The sequence below is a fragment of the Malaya genurostris genome, chromosome 3, assembly GCF_030247185.1.
Source record: "Malaya genurostris strain Urasoe2022 chromosome 3, Malgen_1.1, whole genome shotgun sequence".
NCBI lineage: Eukaryota > Metazoa > Arthropoda > Insecta > Diptera > Culicidae > Malaya > Malaya genurostris.
This window is the reverse complement of record NC_080572.1, coordinates 121,148,779-121,164,956: the sequence shown is the minus strand read 5'-3', so window position 1 is coordinate 121,164,956 and position 16,178 is coordinate 121,148,779. Positions and strand designations below refer to the sequence as shown.

Sequence of the window (16,178 nt, the reverse complement as noted above, 5' to 3'; positions counted from 1 at the left end):
TCAAAGAAGAAAACTCATGGTGCGTTTCTCGTACAACGATGGGGAATATTATACAAAATTAGCCCTTCTAATGGTTTCAAATGTTATCTAATGAGCTATAAAGGTTTACTTCTCCAAATCGGAGATAAAAATCATTAATTTCGAGAAAATCTAGAATAATTTTATTATCTTTGTGCACTTCTGGCAATGCGAAATTCGCACTAAACGAGTGCGAATAAACCCAGTGTTTGTTATCGTAGATAATTTTACAATTTAACTCTTCTTCTACTTTTGTCAGAAATGAATCCCGTACAGCATTTTTAAAGTTTCTTTCAGAGAAATATGCACATCCGAAATAAAATGATCGACATCAAAATTCTATACCAACCGTTTGGATTAGCCATTTGTGAAAAAGCTACAGACGAAATCACGTGAAAAGAAAGCTTTCGACCAAAATCGGTGTTGAACAATAATCCTAATATTCTTGACAAAAACTAATTGTAAAGTCATGTGATGTGAATATCCTATATTAAAAAATCTGTTTTAATCCACCTAGTGGTGAATGATTCTTTCTCATATATAATACTGTGGTATTCTATTCAAAATGTTTCTCTTCGATTTTTGAAAGAAACCAAGGGATTGTTTGTACATTAACTAGTATAACATGAAGAATAAAACAGTTCTCTGATCGGTTAGGCCATCCATTAGAAAACTAAGTGGGTTCACTATTATATGTACTTCCAGCACCGGAGCCTGAGAACCGGTATAATCGAAGTCGGTTCGTACGGCCGCCAACTAACATGACGTACAAACTCTACTAGTTTTTGATCACTATTTCCGGTACTTCCGGAACCGGAGACCGGGAACCAGGATAGCCGGAATCGGTTTGAAACTAAACAATTGCCTACTGATAACGGCTATCGATTTGTGTAGTTTTGAGACCAGTTTAGAAATTTTTTTACGTTTTTATGTTTCGCCGGTTCAAGTGACGGTGTACAATATTGAACACACTTTAACTTATAACTCAGGAACCGGAAGTCGGATCCGGATGAAATTCAGGATTTACGTATGGGACCGTAAGGCCTTTCATTTCAATCTAAGTTTGTCAAAACCGGCTCAGCCATCTCCGACAAAACCTAGTGATATTATTTGACACACACACACACACACACACACACACACACACACACACACACACACACACACACACACACACACACACATGACACCACCAATTTTTACTAGTCGGGTTTTCAAGTGATTGCATAACCTTTTTATTTATCAGAAAGGCAAAAAACACAAAACTATTTCACTGTCTGATACTCTTACATAACATGTGAATTTCTAAGACTAAACGGAAACCTACATATTTACATATCTGAATATAAATTACCAATTCATCGAAAGTGTGTCACTATCCCATTACCAGGTCGATCAAAAGAGCATAGCATCGTTGGGTCAAGATGCAAAGCTCGAAAGTCATAGCCTCAAAACTTTACGCATTTCGTCTGCATAATGGTGCGGTAATTATGTTATTCAATACGTCATTTGCAACGTAAGCTATGGCTTTCTCGAAATTTTATAGGTTATCGCTGAAAACAGGATCCACTGAAACGGTCACAGTAGCCATGAAGTAGGATGAAAGAAAAAATAGCATGCATGTCGATGCAGTACTCTCTGGATGGAAAAGCAAAAGAAAACCACTTTTACTTTTCACGACCGGTCATGGTAAAAAGCAGGCATATTCTTTCTCTGGAACTACAGTTTGAAGTGTGTGAGTATGTGTGTGAAGCAAACCCGATTGCAAGGTAATCAACCTTTCAATATGCATCATTCCAAACAGAAAAGGAAAGTACGTTCGATCACGATGCGCTAGCTGGGGTCTTCTGTCTGCTAAGAGAAGCTCAGGTATTGAAAAACATTTGGTCAATCTAATAGATGATATTGTGTTTGTCTAACAAACTTTAGCATGTTGTATTTTCTACAATAGGATTCGTACCTGTATAAATATTGATTATTCAGCTATAGCGGTTTTGTTCGCATTCTCTTCTAATTAAGTTTTCATAGAATATTGAAAATATGAACAAAAAGTCGGTGGTTATTGTTAGAGACATAACTGGATGATGTGAATAAGAATAGAACTAACATGTTTCTTCACACTTCTGAATATCTGAAATCGTTTTCATAAGTTGATAGATTATATCGAAAAGTTCATTAATGAATAATTTACTAATACTTAAAAATCAAACTAAAAAGGTAACGAGAGGATGCAATGTTGCTTACTGCACCAGAACCATCAAACTGCGCCGAAACCATAATCAAAGCACTAGAATGACAAATAAAAGACATAACTTTTTCTCTTTGACACTCATTGATACAAAGTTTTCAAGAAAGCTAAAATTTTGAGTTTGTGATAATTTCATACTACTGAAGATTTCATGTCGTCGATTTCATCATACACTGCTGGTCATATTTTCGATAGCATGGAGTGAAAATTATTATGTTGAGTTAAGTCAAAGACATCATATTAACAAGATATTCAGCTCTCACATTTCCCGAACAAATCATTGGTAACATCGTTTTTTGTTAGCCGGCGCCCTCAGACCACTTCAAATCTTGTACATATAAGTAGTTGAGAGAAATTGACATGATATGTTGAATGTGATGCCGCGCTATAGCGTTGCTAATCTGAAGATTGATTTCGCTCCAAGCTGTCAGGGTCTGGTTAAGAATAACAAGAGATATTCACGATTAAGTTCTACCCAGTCCTATATAAGGTAAATTTATCGGCTGCGAAGTCCGTTGAAACAAAAAGGCCAAATTTCACAAAAGGAATGTAATGCCAAGTCTTTACTTTACAAACTTATATCAGGTATTATCGGTATTATCGCGATAAACCACAAAATGCTAGATCGCACGTAATTGCACCTAATTGATTATAAATACACACATAAAATCAATGTTTGGATAGTATCAGATTTTTGAGCGCGTCCTTGTATACCTCGCTGGAATGTTTCTCCGGTTCTGGAGTAATTATGGTAAAATTGACCGGCTTAGTGCAAAAACTTAGAAAGTTCAATTTGAACTGCTAAGCAGACGTAAAGTTAACGCTATTTGCGAAACACTTTTTTATATTGCACCGAAGCGCAATGTCTTTGCTGACGTCCCGAAGGAAACGAATAGGCGACTGAACTGACCGACCACAGATTTTGGTTATTTAGGGGTTTGGCTAAAAGTCGTTTTGTTTCTTCCGGACATCAGAAAAGACATTGCGCTAAGACCTTCTGCTAAATTCCATTGATTGTGTTTTTTAATACTGTTGGATAAATAACAATATGCATGTAACCGATTTCTAAAATAACAATGCTCTGTTTTATTTGATTGTTTTTTATGAAAACATTAATATCAACTGAAATTGTCTGACATCATTTGCTATTCGTCGCATTTTCGCGACTAATTTGCTTCGCCATCCGTGTTCCTCTTAATTTCGCATACAATTATGAACATGTAGAGATAAAAATTTGCAGCCGCGCATATACGCAAATTAAGATGAAATCAAGCGAAAGAAAGTAAGTTGTTCAGTAGAAAAATTGAAAGGCGAATGGCATGAACAGTGAGAAGCATTGCGTATGATGGTTCACGCTCGATGGATGGTAAGAAAAAATGTTACAAGTACAACAGTTGAACAAAACACAAGAAAGCTATATAAGTTTATAGTGAGGTAGATGTATTATTGTTCAACCGATGCTTATTGTGTATCCAAATGGTTTCCGTTTTGTGTGTAATCTCTATAAAATAATAATAAATCTATAAAAATAAAATCTATAAAATAGTTTTTTAGTATCTCGTTTATTGAATTGTCTTGTGTATATAGTCAATACGGCTATATTAATAATGTATAAGACTGATATCGTGCATTATGACCGACAAGTAGTTCAATTACTCATATTATCGAGATTTCATCGATTCTTGTTATCTTATTAATCTTCTTATTATATATACGTTTGCATAAAACGATCATTCGGAATCAAAACAAAATATCAATTCTTCCAGTAATTTGTCATTTACCCTGAATTTTCTTCACCCTGATTCAACTTCAGTTTCAAGTGGCTAAGGCTCCGCAAACCTGTGAGCAACAATATTATACCCACTAGAAAGACCACATCATCAACGAATGAAGAGTTTACGTGCACATTTCAACTGCCGAAGTCTGTTTTGATTCCGCGTCCGAAAGAGTGTTGTGCTTGGGAATAAAAACCGTTGAAATTAGAGAATCGACCATTCACTAGCCGAACATCAATTTCACGAAAATAGCAGGCCCCATCCATACCCACAGCATTTTTGGTTTCTTTTAATTGTTTGCATGGTTGTGAAAGAATGCAGCATAATTATAGACAATCGTCTGATCATGTAATGCATACCCTATGTATCTGGGGAACATTGGAACGAATATCAACGATGGGTGTCGTAACATTATAAACCTATATTAAGAATGTACCGACTCAGGAGACATAAAATACATTTTGTTTATTTGTATGAACAAATACAATTTATGTGAAACATATCAAATTTAACAAAATGTTCAATAAGTTTTGTGGGAATAGAAAAAAAAAGATTTGATTTTTCGGTTACGTCATTTGTACGATTATACCACAGAGTAACAGACAGGGCACTAAAATTGGATTCTTTAATCATTTTAACGGTCATTTCGAATAATGAAAATATAAATAGTTGGGACAGTACTCGCATTCACCAACAGAGTGCCATTGATGCAGAATTATCTGTAATGTACTGATTTGTATATGTCCATGCGAATTTCATTCAGGGTACAGATTTAACACATATTGCCAAAACTAAATACAGAACTGTGCCTACTTCTCATCCTCCAACGCAATACAAAATCGATGTTTTGTTACGATATTTGCTTCTGGCCTGCCTGGGTAAAAATTACCAATTAGGTTTTTTACCGTCACTGCTAACCCCAATCAGATGAACACAATTTGACAGTTCAGCAGTACTGTTTGTAAACAGAAGTTTTTTTTGTTTGTCTATTGACAAATTGTATGAGACCATTTACAGTCCATATGACCTGAATAAAGTTTTAAAACATTAGTGTTTACTCCTGCTACGATGATCCAGACAACAAACTAGAATAGAAAAACTATTATACCTATTTTCAAACACTCTTACTAACACATATGTATTCATTCGTTCTTTAAGTAGTAAAAATTTGACTGTTGTACCAAACAGACGCTTTTTGAATTTATCCGTCCAAGAAACCGAAACTCATTCGTATACAGTCCACTCCCGCGAGGAATCGAGGACATTTTCTGGTCCTTCGAGCCGGATGTTTCGGTTTTCTGATTCACTGTTCCGATAACAGTTGAATTCGCGAGAAAAACGAGTGATCTAAAATACGGATCCACCGCGTTACTATGGCTCTCGAGTAGCCAGGAGAAATTTGACGCCACTGACTGTGGTGAATCGAGCGGTATCAGTCGGATCAAGTGTTTTATTTCGCGAACCTGTTGGCGCTGCTGATGGCAGCGTATTCATTGAAAAGCGTCCTGGGAAGCGTTCTCGAGGATTAAGTGCTTTTTCGAGTGATTTTATTCGTGTAGTGAAACAATCACAACGTGTACGCGCATGCTCTTCTGACTCAGTGAAAATAAGATGGCCGCCTACCGAGAAGAATGAAAATGCTATAGTGTTTTTCGCAATCTCGTTTGCTATATCCGAGTGGAACGCGATAGTAGTGGTACTAGTGCGGTATTCAGTGACGTGCATTTGAAACGAACCCCGATCAGAAATGTTTCCGTATCATCGGCACAATGAGCATGACACGCACACCAATTGCGACGCGAAGTGCAAAAGATAAACACGCCATCGGCGAAACAGATTCTGTTGGTGAAGACGGTAATACGTTAAATGATAAAAAACTAAACTGTGAAATAGTGCCAATCAGTCAACAGAAGAAAAACAAAAGAGATAAAGAAGCGCGAAAAAAGATGGCAGCTGAATACAAAGTGCTAATAAATCAGATGAATGCTTTGAGTCGAAAATTAATGCGAGTGAAAACGGTATTAGAGGCTGACAACGACGATCCCAACCAGAGTCTGGACTGCAAACAGTTTCTGCAGCTTCAGCTAAAGGTTGTTGAGAGTGTGAATGCCGATTACAACGTTCACCAGCAGCGAGCACACGGCCTCGACATTAGCGATGATGATCGCTCGGGGCTAGAGGAGTTTTGCATTGAATTTGAGCAGCTATATGGTGAGTTGTATATTGTCCTTACAAAATTGTTTGAGACTTCCTTGAAGAAGGAAGAACATACGGTTCAGCCCTCCGCGATACCTCCTGTGAACGTGGCACATCTGCCTCCGTTGAAAGTACCTCTTCCCTCGTTTGATGGATCGTACGAGAACTGGTACGCTTTCAAGTCGATGTTTGTAACGATCATGTCCCGCTACACCTCGGAAGCTCCAGCCATAAAACTGTATCATCTTCGAAATTCGTTAGTGGGAAAGGCTGCGGGAATCATTGATCAGGAGATAATAAACAACAATGACTACGACGCTGCTTGGGCGACACTGACTGAACGTTTCGAAGATCGACGGCTAATAATCGACAAGCATATCGATGCACTCTTCGATTTGCCGAAGCTAACTAACGAAAATACAGTTGGGTTGAGGAAATTATTGGACACGTGCGCGAAAAATGTAGACGCTTTGAAAAATCTAGGTCTACCAGTATCTGGACTTGGAGAAAGAATGTTAATCAACCGTATCGCTCTTAAACTGGACAGTGATACCCGAAAGGCTTGGGAACTTGAACAAGCTTCCACTGCCTTACCCGATTACGATTCTACTATGGATTTCTTACGCGAAAGATGTCGCGTTCTCGAAAAGATTCATCCGTTCCACAAGACGCAGATGAAGATTCCGGCGAAACTCCAGCTAAGCAGTCCTGCAGGACCGAGGGCGCGTGCGAACTCCTTAGTCACCGCGACTGATGCTTGTCCACATTGTTCTGAAGGCCACGATCTGTGGAAATGTGATGTCTTCAAAAAGGCAGTCATCTCTGATCGATACGACACACTCCGTCGGACCGGCGCATGCTTTAACTGTTTGCAGAAGGGGCATCGCACGACGGATTGTTCTTCGAAGCACTCGTGCAAAAAATGCAACAAACGTCACCATACTACGTTGCATCCAGCCGACAATCAGCAGAAGAAACCAGATGATTCGAAAACTGAAGTTTCGCAGTCAAAACCCGAGAAGAAGTCTTTACTACCGCCTGAGAGACACCACGAAGAAACATCTATCGATGCTGGAGTACAGTCAACACTTTGTACTCATCCGAACGGAACCGGGAAGCAAGTTCTACTTTCCACCGCTGTAGTCCTTGTTTACGGGAAGTCTGATGTTTACCCGTGCCGCGTACTATTGGACTCGGGTTCACACTCGAATTTCGTTTCAGAACATTTCGCAACTATGCTATCTTTGAAGAAGGTACCCGCGAATGTCTCAATTAGCGGTCTAAATGACATTCATACGAAAGTGAGACTGAAGATTCATACGAAAATCAAATCTCGTATAAGCGATTTTTCAGCATGTCTCGATTTCTTCGTTATACCCAGGATAACAGGTAATCTTCCCTTGACGAAGGTGAATTGCACCAACATTGCACTACCGACTGGTATACAGTTAGCAGACCCGAACTTTAGTATTCCTGACCGTGTCGATATGCTACTGGGCGCTGAAGTATTTTTTGAGATGTTGAAGTCCGGTCGAATGAGGATTCCAAACACCTCTGCCATTCTCCAGGACACCCAATTTGGATGGGTGTTAAGTGGTCCGATTCCCAGCAAGAGCTCAGAGCAACAATCGTTCTTCATCTCCGCTGAAGAAGATCTCAATGAAATTGTACGAAACTTTTGGCGTATCGAGTCATGCGACGAATTCAACGAGAAATTCGTGCCATTGGATGAGATTTGCTTGGACCATTTCCGTGATACACACGAGCGCACTAGTGAAGGAAGATACGTAGTTCGCCTTCCCTTCAACGATGTTAAGGATCAGATTCTCTGGCGCGAGAACCGGAGTCATCCGATTCGAGTATACGATCTACGAACCGTAACGTACGGACTGGCATCATCACCTTTTCTGGCAACAATGGCACTCCGCCAGCTCGCTGAGGACGAGAAGGAGAGATACCCGCTCGGTGCTGGGGCGGTTAGGAAGTCCTTTTACATTGACGACGTGCTTACTGGAGCCAGTTCTCTGGAGAAGGCTATGGAGGTAAAAAATCAAATAGTTGGATTACTCAACGAAGGTGGCTTCGATGCACACAAGTTCTGTTCGAATGCGGAATCATTATTGGCTACTATTCCTGAACATCAACGAGAAGGCTGTGTTGATATTACAAACCCAACTGTTAATACGGTAATGAAGACTCTCGGGGTGTCGTGGAATCCCAAAGAGGACACATTCACATTCATCGTAGCGGAATGTCGTAATCCCAACGCTCAACTAACTAAACGATCGATTCTCAGTCAGATTGCTCGAATTTTCGATCCTTTGGGATTTGTAGGACCCGTGATTACCGCAGCGAAGCTGATTATGCGGGAGCTCTGGGGCGCGAATTTAGAGTGGGACCAACCGGTACCATGTGAATTAGCACAACTGTGGACAGATTACCGTGATCAACTACAATACTTGAACAACGTCAAGATTGAACGATGGATCTTCAGTAACGGATCGTGTACGTTTGAACTCTTCGGATTTGCTGATGCGTCAGACTTGGCATACGGCGCCTGTCTGTACGCTCGAGTAATAAGACACGATGGGGCAGCAACCATGAACATAATTTGCAGTAAGTCACGAATTCTCCCGAGGAAGAAGAACAAGCAGAAGGAGATTACAACACCAAGGGCCGAGTTGTTAGCAGCAATGTTACTCTCTCAGCTCACCGTGAAGGTGCTAGCAGCAATTGATTCCGACTTTAGCTCTGTTCGATTGTGGTCGGACTCACAGATAGTCCTCTGTTGGTTGCAGAAATCTCCGGAAGCACTCACCGTATTCGTTGGCAACCGAGTTCGACAAATCCAGCAATTGACTGCTAATTACACTTGGCAATACATCCCTTCGAAAGAGAATCCTGCGGATTTAATTTCCCGTGGCGTATCGCCATCAGAATTGGAAAGACGACAGCTTTGGTGGCACGGACCGTCCAGATTTCACTGCGCTGAAGTGTCGATCGATCAACCAGCTCCACTCTCGGAAGAGGAACTACCAGAACTCAGAATAACAGCACTCGTTGGTGCAGTTGAACGTTCGAGGCTACCGATATTCGACAGAATCAGTCGGTACATGATTATACAGCGATCGATGGCATATGTGATTCGTTTTTGCGATTACATTAAGAGTGGTCGAAGGCACATTGCCAAGGGACTGCCTACAGCAACAGAAATGCAACGAGCATCCATTTTGATCACACGGATGGTACAAGGTGAAATGTTTCACAAAGAGCTACAAATGCTGAGAAGCGACAAGGAATGCAAGTTACCCTTTCAGAACCTGAGCCCGTTCATCGACGCGAATGATGAAGTGCTGCGCGTAGGTGGTCGCCTACGGAATGCTGCTATTCCATATGAACATCGTCATCAAGCCATTCTGCCTGAAACACATCCACTCACAACAACATTGATCAGGCATTTACATCGTGTCAACATGCATCTTGGGTAAAGAGGTCTGCTGGGCGTCGTTCGGCAACAGTATTGACCACTCAAGGCAAAGAATGTCATACGGAAGGAACTGCATCGTTGTGTACCGTGTTTCCGTATGAGACCCAAGAAGTCTACGCAATTAATGGGAGATCTTCCTGACTACCGCGTCAAGCCGTCTCCAGTGTTCGCGCATACAGGTCTGGACTTTGCGGGCCCTTTCAATCTTAGATCAAGTGCTGTTACAAGACATCCGACAACCACCAAGGGATACGTTTGTTTATTTGTCTGCATGGCTACCCGTGCGTTACACCTGGAGGCTGTGTCCGATCTAAGCTCCGACGCGTTTATGAGTGCGCTACAACGATTCGTTAGTCGCCGAGGTCTCGTGCAGAAGTTGTACTCGGACAACGCGACTAATTTTGAAGGCGCCAATAACCAAATGTGTCGCCTAGCCGAACTTTTCCACAACGAAGAGCACATCCGTGCTGTGAACGAGTATTGCGCGCCGAGAGGTATTGAATGGTCATTCATTCCTCCACGAAGTCCGCATTTTGGAGGGATATGGGAGGCGGGAGTTAAATCGGTTAAATCGCATCTGAAATTGATTCTCGCTGAACATCGACTGACGTTTGAAGCACTCTCTACTGTACTCGCACAGATCGAAGCAATTCTAAACTCCCGCCCTCTCACACCTGTCTCAGATGATCCAAATGATATGACTGCCATAACTCCAGCTCATTTCATCATTGGAAGAGAGTTCCAGGCCATTGCGGAACCCACATACACTGGCATTCCCCAGGGCAGGCTATCGCGGTTACAATTTATTCAGGACATGAAGCAAAGGTTTTGGAGAGTGTGGATGAACGATTATCTCCACGAACTTCAAAGGCGTCAACGAGATCTGAAGGTCGCTGAATTTAAGATTGGAGCAATGGTGGTCATCATCGACGAAAATGCACCGCCGTTGAAGTGGGCGCTGGCCCGCATAATCGAACTCCATCCTGGCAAGGATGGGCACACTCGAGTGGTAAGTTTGCGAACCAAGAATGGCATAACTAGGCGTGCCGTCAAGAAAATTTGCTTGCTGCCAATAGACAACGAGAGCGACGACCAGACTGGGCAATTGGAATCTTGAAATTTCCAATTTCAACGCCCGGGTAGATGTTTACTCCTGCTACGATGATCCAGACAACAAACTAGAATAGAAAAACTATTATACCTATTTTCAAACACTCTTACTAACACATATGTATTCATTCGTTCTTTAAGTAGTAAAAACTTGACTGTTGTACCAAACAGACGCTTTTTGAATTTATCCGTCCAAGAAACCGAAACTCATTCGTATACAGTCCACTCCCGCGAGGAAACGAGGACAATTAGTTTATGTTTGGATAGGGTTTGTTTTTGAGATTTCTTAAATAAAAGTAACTAGTCATGTCTGTTAGTCTGTGATTATTTTTTCCGGAAATAAAAGAGACAACCATTTGATCTTAGAATTTTGTTAAACAACCCAATGTTAGTTTCGAACGAGCATAAAATTGTAGAAATCGGTTTATCCATATTCGAGAAAATTAAGCGGTAATGAGTTTGGTGTGTCACTTATGCCATTACATTACCAGAACCGTTAGTGACAGCCATTTGATCTTCAGCCATAATCTACGACTCAATAGTATATCAGTCTAAGCTTGTTGAAATCGGCTTATCCATCTCAAAGAAAAGTGAAGGTTAAGAAAAAAGCGCCTTTTTTCGCCTACGTCACCTATACCATTATATCTCTGGAACGAAAAGTGTCATCAATTTGAACATTGAAGGGGTGTCCGATCAACATTCGGACTTTCCATAATTTCTATTGCAAAAATTTCGTTGTAAGCATTCGTGTAATCAATTTATCACTGTAATTTTCTATTGGTGCATCTAAACAAAATTTTTCTGCAGAAGGAATTCTGACAGTTGGTTTCTGAGTGGAAAAACCACAAGTTATGTTAGAGTTTTTTTACACTGGTTTGAATGATTGATTGAGACTCTTAAGTAAATTTATTTTCAGATTTCGACTGTACAAAAAGTACATTTTGAAAACCCACCACTTATCTGCCTTATTCTCTCGGGTGTCAACTTGTGAAAAATTTCATGGAAGAATATTCTCCAACTTTTGATAATTCGAGAGATTTTAAAATTCTAACCCATTGAAGCAACAAAAAAAAATAAATTGTCACGATTATACGGGTAGAAAAATTGAGATTTTTTTTTTCATTTATACGGAATGTACCATTTTTTTAGCTTATATGGAATATAAAAGACAACATCCGAACCACTTATCTGCATGACCGCTCTTGTACCATTGTGGCACCATCGAACAGCCCTACATGACATTGTTTGGAAGTGTACCCATAAATATGTGCTATTGCAACCGCTTGTACATGTGAAAAAATACTATTTTCCCACGTTCTCCTGCTTACAAGAGTGTGATGAGAGTGAATTACCTTAGATCAGAGTTACCTTGCACGGTCACGAAACAATGGGTTTCGCTTTTTAAATCATATACGGTCTTATTCGCTGAACAATGTGTTCCCATCGATGATTTTTCATTATCACACAGTCACTGCCCCACGCTCTTCTATTGCCTCTCGTCTCACCATTATCACAGTATATCAGATGCTGAAATTATGCACTTGTTCAAACGCATCTTTGTGGAAAAAGTGCAATTTGATGCATGAGCGTTTCCGCAAAAATTAATATAAATGAAATGTAATACAGTACTTATTGTTAATTTATTATCGGCTGCTGTATTGTTTTTATTTCACGTAGAAATTGATCATAAGAAATTCCTACGATGTTATGAACGATAACCAGCGATTGATATACTCAAACTGAAGAGACCGATAGAGGATGAACACATAACATAAAGCTGTTGATTGGGTGAAAGTGTTGTTTCCCTCTGCTTCAAAATGTACGCTGACATTAAAGTAAAAATATTTTCCAAACAAATTGAATGTAAAACATCCTCTTGATGCAATTTATCTTACACGTAGAACAAAATATTATTTAAATAAATTCAAGGTAATTCTAACGATTTTTTGTTAATACAGTGACAATAACAATTCTGGTTTGATTCAATCAATGTTTTTTGAAACAACCAACATTTATTTGGAACAACCATATCCTAGTTTAAAGCAAGCATATATTGTTTGAACTTGCGACATCTCGGTTTGAAACAACTATTGTTTGGCTTGATGGGCAATTAATCATTCCCTCTTAGAAAAACAACGTTAAACGTTGGTCCAATACGTTGGATCATTGGTCCAATGAACGTCCAATCAATCGTTCAATGGGAGGCCAACACGGAACCTTGGTTTGCCGATTTGGAACAGACCGTTGGACCGAATGCCATTTCGTTCGTTCAACAAACCCGGCAGACAGAGGTCCATTATTGAGCTATTTTTCATATGAGTTGGACTAGTTTTACAGAAGAATTTCTAAAGTTTTTTCCACTTATTATTTTAAACTAGCACTACATAACTGTACAATTCTTCTACTTAACGTAGAATAACAACAAATTTTCTTTCTATATGAAGGTAACACCTAATTTTGACACTATTTTTACAAGAGAAAAAAACAACAAATCGACCCAGCAAACTGAACGAATATTTCGTGCAGTATGTCGTTCAACAAGCGCTCAACGACCAACAAAATAGAACCGCTTAACAGCCGGGAATTTTCTGCGTGTACGTTCAACACATCACTCCTTAAGTCGTGTACTTGACACTCAGATGGTGCTATCATTGTCAAATCCTTATGACGTTTATGAAATATCATCTTTCAAATGATCGGGCCGTCATCGGACAATTCTGCACCATTAGCATCAACCGCGCCAACCTGAAAGAGTCCAATCCACGTGCGAATGTGTTGGTGTGGCTATTCTCAGCAGTTGAAAGGTTAATGCTAGTGTGAGTATGTCGAAATAACCCAGTGAATTTTGTCAAGCCGCATCGTGCCAATTATTGAAGACATATATGCAATAAAAAACACTGCAATGCCAAGAGAACAGTTGAGAAAGACAAAAAATCGTTCATGAAACTCTATATCACGTAATGGAACTGTCTTCTACTTGGTTCATTAGTTCATAGTCTACGAAATTCTATATGCATTTTTCGCAGTGTATGATTATGAGTCAAAAATATTTTACCTCAGTGTAAAATTGAACCCACAACAAACTGTGACTTCGGCTCGCACACATTCTAATTTCGTATATGAATAGATTTGCGCACTCTGCATCGGTGTGAGTAACAGAGACGTCAAATTGCTCAAGAGCTTCACGTTTACGTTATGTATCGCTAACAAAAAAGAGTGAAGAGATATCAAATCAAGGCGTTATGAGGTCGAATGTCGACTCGACATCTCAGCAATAGAGTGACAAAGAGCATTGTACATTTTGTTTTGTTTCTATTATAAAGGTTTTAATATTAAGGTCATCCACCTCTTCGGACCAGAAAAACTCTGACCCTACATTCGGGGTAGGTAATCGAATCCCGCTATACCTATAGAGTTTCGGGCATCCGTCGCACTCCATGCTTCTATATATCTTTACTCTTTCTCGCTAGATATCGCTAGATACTCAACGAAAACGCAATCAAAAGCTTTCATGCACGATCCGTTCGATGTTCGATTTTTTTGGAATCGTCCGATGTTCGAATTTACTGGGCAATTCCAGTTAAGCTACTTTTGTCATTTTCAAAACAATGGATTCAAAATAATTTCGTGTTAATTACATGTTGATAAAAAAATTGTACAAGCTCAGCCATGACTTCAAAAGTGTTATCCGGTCCATATACACGGAACGACCGAAATCAGTATTTTCGCGAAAAATTTAGTTGATTTGCTGATTTTAGTTAGTTATTTTTTGAGACAACTAAAAAAATCTTACTTTTGCTGATTTAGATTTTTTATTCTCAATCCCTTAATAATAATAAAATATTTGTTGAAATGACTATTTTTTTTAGTTGAATTCACAAACTAAACGTACTGTCATTTCTTAGCTAAGGCACACTTCATATCCAGTCAACTAATTTTTTAGTTGAATTGAAGAAATATAATGTTGCTTTCAACCAATATGAATGGTTGAATTGGCTTCTGCAATCTGCAGCTATATGGCGCCCTGTCACCGAAACGGTAACACCTTAATGACTACTAGCCACTAGATGGCACACTACTGCCGAAAAAAATTCAGACGCGGTTGTCTTTTCTATATTGGCAGGTATAAATACGATGTTGTGTTGGAGAAAAAGACATAAACGAAACGTAAACATCTTTTTGAATTTTTTTTTTCTTCTAAATCACTGTTTTCTTCATTCTCACTGAAAACTTTGAGCACTCGGAAAACAAAAACCGAATACAAGTAGTACACCGGACGGCGCAGCTCGGAAGGTTTGAAGATACAAAAAAACTTCATCACAATTAGAGTGAAACATTCGAAAATCACTTCACTGTTCTGCGTAAAAACATTATTACGCACAATCGCTTCAAGTGCGCACAAATTCTGAATAAATACGATTTCCACTAACAGTTTACGACATTTTTACATATCGGTTTAGAAATTTAAATAAAGATATATCGAACACATGCGAAAAACATCAAAACAATGTTCAAGTAGTTTCAATAAGACTGTCCTTTTTAGCTTTTTAATGGATTGTTTTGCTTTGACACTTCTCATGAGTTTTTGGCTAATAAAGTTGTTAATAATACCCATTTCAGTTTTGGTTTTTTGTGCTGTCCTTCAGTAATGATGGTGATAGATAAATAGAAACAAATTTTCTGATTTTAATAACAAAATTAGTTGTCAATGAGAATTTCGTGTTGGATTGAAATATTGCTGGTTTGAGTCCAGGATATTCACCAACTAAACACATTCTCTACAACTAAGAGTTTTTTCAGCAAAGTAAATTCTCAATTTTAGCTAATTTTATAGTTATTTTGGAAATTTTGTTGTTAAAATCAACTAATTCAAAAACAGTAATACGAATTAGGCGCAGAGCTAATTTCGGTCGTTCCGTGTAGTTTTAATGACCGCAGCACACTCATTGTACCGTTTTATCCCATTTATTTTCTAGTTATAATTTTTAGTTGATATAAGATCTACAATCCAAAAGCAGATCCAATACGATCTATCAATACTGATTCATATGACAGTACTAGCCTGCTTAACCCATTTTACCCCAATTTATATAAAAAATCGTATTTCGGTTTAAACTTTCTTTCTCATACCAAAAGCAGACTGATTGCGGTTGATGAAAATTGAATAATATTACGAAGAAAGACCTAAAAATAAGACTACAAATGGATTCGATGACCGCACGAATTTTGTTATACCGTTTTACCCCAATTTATTTCATAAGTCGTATCTCTGGATAAACTTTCTTCCGAATACCGAAAACAGGATGATTGCGGTTGATGAAAATCGATTGATATTACGAAGAAA

General features: G+C 39.1%; 1 protein-coding gene and 1 long non-coding RNA gene across 6 annotated transcripts in view; one reads left to right on the top strand and one right to left on the bottom strand.

Moving 5' to 3' along the window:
* Positions 1-16,178, bottom strand: part of LOC131436183 (uncharacterized) — a 43,570-nt gene that overhangs the window by 20,356 nt on the left and 7,036 nt on the right. The window contains exons 1-2 of one of the 5 annotated variants that reach the window (XM_058604749.1): positions 12,464-12,565; positions 12,187-12,389 (exon numbers count right to left, since the gene is read on the bottom strand). The exons of 1 other annotated variant lie outside the window; for it this stretch is intronic. In XM_058604749.1, coding sequence (XP_058460732.1) covers positions 12,187-12,278 — 92 coding nt within the window. In that variant the 5' untranslated portion in view covers positions 12,279-12,389; positions 12,464-12,565. Of the gene's footprint in view, positions 1-12,186; positions 12,566-16,178 lie in introns of those variants that run through there. 3 more of the 5 variants (XM_058604748.1, XM_058604751.1, XM_058604750.1) reach the window with 3 other exon arrangements.
* LOC131436184 (uncharacterized) lies at positions 1,234-3,140 on the top strand. The gene is made up of 3 exons (XR_009230590.1): positions 1,234-1,497; positions 1,565-1,753; positions 1,823-3,140. It is a non-coding gene; the product is annotated as an uncharacterized LOC131436184 (long non-coding RNA).